The sequence below is a fragment of the Lupinus angustifolius genome, chromosome LG15 (genome assembly GCF_001865875.1).
Source record: "Lupinus angustifolius cultivar Tanjil chromosome LG15, LupAngTanjil_v1.0, whole genome shotgun sequence".
In the NCBI taxonomy this organism is placed as follows: domain Eukaryota; kingdom Viridiplantae; phylum Streptophyta; class Magnoliopsida; order Fabales; family Fabaceae; genus Lupinus; species Lupinus angustifolius.
Genome location: NC_032023.1, coordinates 19098606 through 19106127, shown reverse-complemented (window position 1 = coordinate 19106127; position 7522 = coordinate 19098606). Strand labels below are relative to the sequence as shown.

The following is a 7522-nucleotide window of genomic DNA, read 5'->3' as shown; positions in this document are numbered from 1 at the left end:
TTAATTATTTATAATTTTTTATACTAACAGTAATAGATTTGTAAAAAGAAATGGGGAAAAAAGAGTATAAGTTATAAGCAGAGAAGCAGCATAAGGTCATTGGAGTGCATTTATTTGACTTTATTGTTGCTCTCATCCCAATGACTCAACTCTCTCCTCTTTCTTTTTAAGCGTTTCATTCATTTTTCAACTTCCTTCTTCAACCAACAACCAAACATCATGGGTGGTATCAGTCTTGAGGAGATCAAAAACGAGAACGTTGATCTGGTTTGTTTCAATTCTCTCTCTCTCTCTCTTTCTTCACTTGCCAAAACATTTTCAAATTCATGCACAAACATTTAATAACTTAATTATAATTCAATAATAACGTATAGCCTATATAGCACAATATATTCTTCGTCATTTTTTTTAAGGAACAAAAAACAGAGACGTGGCGTATCGGTCTTTTCTATCCACAAGACTCGAACCTGAGTTCTTGCTTAAGGGAAATCAAACATGTATCACTTCAACCTTGGTGGCGTATCGGTCTTTCGACGCGTTAACAGAAATTCGATTTTTTCACTCTTCTTGAACCACTCTAAATTTTCATAAACTATCATTTTCTGTGAAATTAAAATCTGGTTGCCAAAAAAAAAGTTGATATCATAACTAACTTCATTTTAGAGGAAAAATATATCTTACATTCCGTACAAAAAGTTAAAGTTTCAATTCCAAGAATGACATTTATCGGGAGAAACAACCACACGCTCAAAGTAAAGTGGTTATAAGAATAAGTAGATTAGTCCACAAAAATATTATAATTCTGTGAGTGATTACTATTCCTTATGCGTAACGTTAACACGTGTATAGTAAGAGAAATCCTCACCTTACGATTATTATTATTATTAGTGTGTAGCCCGCCGGCGAATATTGTGTGATACTATATATTCAATTTTTATATATTTCATTTTTTGAATTAGAATGTATTTGTTGTGTTCGGTGTACTTTATATTATATTTTTTGTGTTTATGATAGTGTTTAATTTAAGGTAAGATATGTGGTTAATTAATATATTAGTGGTAGTTGCTTAGGATTATATAGTTTTTTTTGTAAAAATTAAATAATGTGAAGGGCAAAATAGGAAATGAAAATTACACCACGAGGAAGTTATTTTAAGTTTTGACTTTTTATATAGTATAGATATAGATTACTTGGAAACAGTTCTAATGTACGCTCTTAACGCGTGGCTCTCACGCCGTTCACATTAATCACCTTTTTTTCCTTTTTAACTCTAGTGCTATGTTACCATAATATCTTATCAAAATATTCCTTTAAAAATTCTTTATATTTATTATTCATTAAATCCGTTATTGAAACTTAATTAGCTACTAAATTTTAATTTCACCCTAAATGTTTATGGCTCTTCGCTAGAGTATAAATGAATTGTAGCTTAGTAAATTATATATCTTGAAAGGACGTGTTTATCTTATTTGGAGACAATTTTACTTAAGACCAACAAAGCGTTAATATAATGGTTTAAGGTCAAGTGTTTAAATCTTGGGACCTGTACTTATTGGAAGGGGCAGCTGAAAGTGATTAATTATTTACCTATAAGTTAAGGGGATATCTTCGATAGTACAAAAAATCTCACTTTGCTATCATGATATTGGTTAATAAAAGATAAAAAATGATATTGATTTATTTAATAATAAAAATTCATTAGAAAATATACCTTTAATATTAAAAGAATTTAAAACTATATCTTTTAAATTTCTATTTCTCGATTTTTATGCTGATCTAGTAGTGTAATCCCCGTGAAACCAAAAAGTCAATTCTATTACTTGGAGCGACATTCGTTTGGAAGGGGAAAATCATTAATCCGAAATAGATAGATTTCTTCCTTAACCCCGTAAGTCATTAATACATTGGTCGTACAAAAGATATATATCATAGATTATCAATAATATGTTGATTAATATTTTCCCTCTGTCGCGTGTCCACTGCCATGGAGCAAATCAAATCTTCAGTAGCAGTAGGAGTGAGATGAATTTTGTTATAACGATGTATAATATAATTTACATCACATATATATAAGTTAGAAGATTCAAAGAGTTTATTGGTGGTGTTAAATAAGCAATTGGATAGATAAATAAAAAGGAAACATTGAAATTGAAAGCACCTTGTGTACCCAGGAACGGATTCCAGTTGAGGAAGTGTTTGATCAACTGAAATGTTCAAGAGAAGGTCTATCATCAGACGAAGGAGCCAATCGGCTTCAAGTTTTTGGTCCAAACAAATTGGAAGAGAAAAAGGTCCCTTTTTTCACAACCTCAAATCCTGTTTATTTAATTTACTATTTGCTTCATTTAAATTGAATGCATGCATGAAATGATTTCTTAAAATTGAGTGTTCATGAAACAGGAAAGCAAAGTTTTGAAGTTCTTGGGGTTTATGTGGAACCCTTTATCATGGGTTATGGAAGCTGCTGCTATCATGGCTATTGCCTTAGCTAATGGTAGTGGAAGGCCCCCTGATTGGCAGGATTTTGTTGGTATCATTGTTCTCTTGGTCATTAACTCGACGATCAGTTTTATCGAGGAAAACAATGCTGGCAATGCCGCTGCTGCACTCATGGCTGGTTTAGCTCCAAAGACCAAGGTATATTCTGATCTAATTTAATAAATTTATCCACAAGCTTCATTACTTGCAGCCCCATAAATTGTATAAAAACCTTTTCTTGCTGCGAATGTTTTAGGTTCTGAGGGATGGCCGATGGAGTGAACAGGATGCTGCAATTTTAGTGCCAGGAGACATAATCAGCATCAAATTAGGAGATATCATTCCTGCTGATGCTCGTCTTCTGGAGGGTGATGCTTTGAGTGTTGATCAGTCTGCTTTAACCGGAGAATCTCTTCCAGCAACGAAGAAACCGCATGATGAAGTGTTTTCTGGATCAACTGTTAAGAAGGGTGAGATTGAAGCAGTTGTGATTGCTACTGGTGTGCACACCTTTTTTGGTAAAGCAGCTCATCTAGTGGACAGCACCAACCAGGTTGGTCACTTTCAGAAAGTCCTTACAGCAATCGGTAATTTCTGCATTTGCTCAATTGCTGTTGGAATTGTCATTGAGCTCATAGTCATGTACCCAATACAACACCGCAAGTACAGAGACGGGATTGACAATCTGTTGGTTCTCTTGATCGGAGGGATTCCAATTGCCATGCCAACTGTTTTGTCTGTTACCATGGCTATTGGTTCTCATAGGCTTTCTCAGCAAGGTGCAATTACAAAAAGAATGACAGCTATTGAGGAAATGGCAGGGATGGATGTCCTATGCAGTGACAAAACTGGAACTCTGACTCTAAATAAGCTTAGTGTTGATAAAAACTTGATTGAGGTTTTTGCTAAGGGTGTTGAGAAGGAGTATGTTATCCTTCTTGCGGCAAGGGCTTCTAGGACTGAGAATCAGGATGCCATAGATGCTGCAATTGTTGGGATGCTTGCTGACCCGAAGGAGGTAAATGTGCCAAACCGATCTTTCTTTCTGACATGAAACAGAAAGGGAAAAAATATATTGAATTTGCAATAAAGATCAAAATTTCTAACTTATACTATGAATTGGCCAGGCACGGGCTGGTGTTAGGGAGGTCCACTTTCTCCCATTCAATCCCGTAGACAAGAGGACTGCTCTAACCTACATTGATTCTGATGGAAATTGGCATCGATCTAGCAAAGGTGCTCCTGAGCAGGTAATTATGTGTTTTATAGGCACCATCTGATTATGTTTATAAAGATAACTAATGAATGTTTTTGTTCTAAATAGATATTGAACCTCTGCAACTGCAAAGAGGATGTTAGGAAAAGGGCACATGCTACTATTGATAAGTTTGCTGAGCGTGGATTGCGGTCTTTAGGTGTTGCTAGACAGGTCCAAAAGAAAACTGATATTAACATTTCTAGTTTACAACATGATTGAATACCCTTCCTTTATTTATGCTTGTGTGATCTATCTATAACAGGAAGTACCCGAGAAAACAAAAGAGAGTCCTGGTGCACCATGGCAATTTGTTGGCCTGCTACCACTGTTTGATCCTCCCAGACATGATAGTGCTGAAACCATCACGAGAGCTCTGCACCTTGGTGTGAATGTTAAGATGATTACTGGTAAGATTTGAGGTATTCCTTTTTTGCAGTTCATACCATAACTCAAATCAGGTAACTTACAAGTTGCTTGTGTGTTTCTTGTCCTATAGGGGATCAGCTTGCCATTGCCAAGGAAACTGGCCGAAGGCTTGGGATGGGAACAAACATGTACCCGTCTTCTTCTTTGCTTGGCCAACACAAGGATCCTGCTATTGAAGCTCTTCCTGTTGATGAGTTGATTGAGAAGGCTGATGGATTTGCTGGAGTATTTCCTGGTAGGCCCTATATTGTATAGCATGTACCACTTCACTTCAATATTTGGTCATTAATTGGTGGTGATATCATCTGTTATTTTTTGTTTTCAATTGTTCCAATCGTCCTTTAGCTCCTTATATCTTGTTTCTGAGGTAGTCATACTGCTACTTTTTCAACAATAGACACTCACACTCCTAACATTTTACTCTTTCTATGACATGGTAGAACACAAATATGAAATTGTTAAGAGGCTACAAGACAGGAAGCATATATGTGGAATGACAGGTGATGGTGTCAACGATGCCCCTGCATTAAAGAGAGCAGATATTGGTATTGCTGTCGCTGATGCTACAGATGCTGCTAGAAGTGCTTCTGACATTGTTCTCACCGAACCTGGTCTGAGTGTCATTATTAGTGCAGTTCTCACCAGCAGGGCAATTTTCCAAAGGATGAAGAACTATACAGTTAGTTTCCTTACTTACACAACTTAATTGCCTTACTTTATTTAATATCAATGCAGTCTAAACACAGAAATGTTAATGTTTTATTATGGCAGATCTATGCTGTGTCAATCACCATTCGTATTGTGGTAAGTACAAAAAATAGTTTTGACTCAAAGAACATGTTAACTTTTTCTACATACTTACATTCATAATTCATATAATTTATGTTCTTTTGGCAGTTTGGTTTCATGTTTATTGCCTTGATCTGGAGGTTTGATTTTGCACCCTTTATGGTGTTGATTATTGCCATATTAAATGATGGTGAGAATATTTGCCTGAGCTTCATGTTGTTTCCTTTGGCTATCCTCTGAAATTATTTAATTTAATTTAATTTGCTTCCCCACTATATCGTTAGGTACCATTATGACAATATCCAAGGATCGAGTGAAACCATCACCTTTGCCAGATAGCTGGAAACTGAAGGAGATATTTGCTACTGGTGTTGTGCTAGGTAGCTACATGGCACTAATGACAGTGATATTTTTCTGGCTTATTAAGGATACCGACTTCTTTTCGGTAATAATTTGTATTTCATGTTTCTCTCAATGTTATTGCTTCTTAGCAAGAATTGTAAGAGATGTGACTATGAGCAAAACTATCTCTATTGCAGGACAAATTTGGTGTTAGGTCACTCAGAAATAACCCCGCAGAAATGATGGCAGCCCTGTACCTACAAGTCAGTATTATAAGTCAGGCTCTTATTTTTGTCACTAGGTCCCGCAGCTGGTCCTATGTTGAAAGACCTGGTTTTCTCCTAATGGGCGCTTTTCTGATTGCTCAGCTGGTAATCTTTAGCCTCGAAGTCTTGTATCAACAAAAATTGTTTATGTTAATTTCTTTTTTGATTTTATTATTGAAACCAATATGTTCTACCAACAACTTAATCTCAATCTTCATGCAATTGTTCCTCCTTCTCCAAAACCACCCAAAAATAAAAATGTAATCAGCATCTCTAAAATAAAAGTTTTCGGTGCACAAACGATGAAGTGAAATGAAGTCAATAACTTTTGTTGCCATAAGAAGCCATAGTTATTGGCATAATACTTAGCTTGCAAGTAAATTTGAATTTAAAGAGTTTCTCTATCTATTAGCCAGCAATGCCAATGAATGATTAATCAAACTATCTTGGTTTTCTTCTGTGGTGAGAATAATTTGCTCTGTGATTGGTAGGTGGCAACTTTTCTAGCAGTATATGCTAATTGGAGTTTTGCAAGAATTAAGGGAATGGGATGGGGTTGGGCCGGTGTGATCTGGTTGTACAGTTTAGTGACATATGTCCCTCTTGATATTCTCAAATTCGCCATTGCCTATGCTCTGAGTGGGAAGGCTTGGAATACTCTTTTGGAGAACAAGGTAACTTGATTTTCTTCCTTATTATATTTTATTGCATTGTTGTTCTTAATGGAGGGAAAACTCGCGATTCTAAACTTGTTCATGCTTTTCGAACGGTAGACTGCCTTCACTACCAAGAAAGACTACGGCAAAGAAGAGAGAGAAGCTCAGTGGGCAACTGCTCAGAGGACACTTCATGGTCTTCAGCCACCAGAAACAACCAACCTTTTCAATGACAAGAATAGCTATAGGGAGCTTTCTGAGATTGCTGAGCAAGCCAAAAGGCGCGCCGAGGTTGCAAGGTAATTGATTATAATGTTGGATTATTGAATAAAGTATATCATAGAGATTCAACAAAGTATTATATTTGTTGTTGACTACCTAACACATCATTCACCTTATATCAGGCTCAGTATCAAATATGAATACCATAAATGAAACGATTATCATAGATTTAGATATTAATGTTTTGTTCATGAACATATCTACGATAGAGCATTATATCATTGTTCGATTATGTAGTTCATCTCACGTAATGGGACTAACGTTTGGTTGTTGTTGTTATTATTGTTGAATAAACAATATCTATTGAAGTATCTTATAGAGTTTTGAAATTGGTTCACAGGCTTAGGGAGCTTCATACTCTAAAGGGACATGTGGAATCAGTGGTAAAGCTGAAGGGACTAGACATTGATACAATCCAACAGCATTACACTGTCTAAGGAGCTTGGACAACCTTAAAAAAGAATGGCCTCAGACCTTGTCTTAGAACACAAACAAATTTTTTATTAGAATGGCTGTCCTTTTGTGAAAAAAATGAAGGGTTACTTCCCTATCCCATTTTTCCAGTAGTAGGATGAGATGCTATTTCTCTTTAGGTACCAAATAATAGTGTCCCAAATAACATCTTTGATAGAGTTTACTTTTACTTGTGTGGGAATGTCAGTGTTATTATTGAGATAAAAAACTCAATATATTTTCGATTTTCATTAATGCTTCTTAATACTGAGTTTATTCTTTGATTTTCTTAAAGAAAAATGTTTAACTCCTAACTAAGTAGTAAAAGTGACACATGTAAAAGGATCATGTTTGAATTTGCAATAACCTTGATATCAATATAAAATCGTGAGTTGGAACGAAAGATTATTTATTAGCAGAATATATAACATTTATCATGAAGGGGAAAAGTTATGCTCGTTTTTTTCATCAACATAACTCAAACTTTTCAAATTCTTTATCATTTTATTTAAGGACGTTGTAATGTTTGATAATCAATTTAACGAGTTTATAACAATTAATTTGATGAAAAA

At 35.2% G+C, this 7522-nt stretch overlaps 1 protein-coding gene across 1 annotated transcript; it reads left to right on the top strand.

Moving 5' to 3' along the window:
• Window positions 119–7199, top strand: LOC109327997 (plasma membrane ATPase 4-like). Its single transcript, XM_019561215.1, has 16 exons — window positions 119–267; window positions 2172–2291; window positions 2401–2637; window positions 2735–3496; window positions 3606–3728; window positions 3803–3907; window positions 3999–4143; window positions 4233–4397; window positions 4603–4841; window positions 4934–4966; window positions 5060–5141; window positions 5236–5396; window positions 5491–5664; window positions 6051–6233; window positions 6333–6514; window positions 6838–7199. The coding sequence occupies exons 1-16, from the start codon at window positions 220–222 to the stop codon at window positions 6932–6934; spliced, it is 2856 nt and encodes a 951-aa protein (XP_019416760.1). The 5' UTR covers window positions 119–219; the 3' UTR covers window positions 6935–7199.

Bases quoted from the DNA above. Each gene is read 5' to 3' on its own strand.
- LOC109327997 (XM_019561215.1), top strand. From the start codon at position 220: ATGGGTGGTATCAGTCTTGAGGAGATCAAAAACGAGAACGTTGATCTG. The intron at 3,497-3,605 runs GTAAATGTGCCA...TGAATTGGCCAG, and splicing joins TGCTTGCTGACCCGAAGGAG to GCACGGGCTGGTGTTAGGGA. The intron at 4,967-5,059 runs GTAAGTACAAAA...TTCTTTTGGCAG, and splicing joins CAATCACCATTCGTATTGTG to TTTGGTTTCATGTTTATTGC.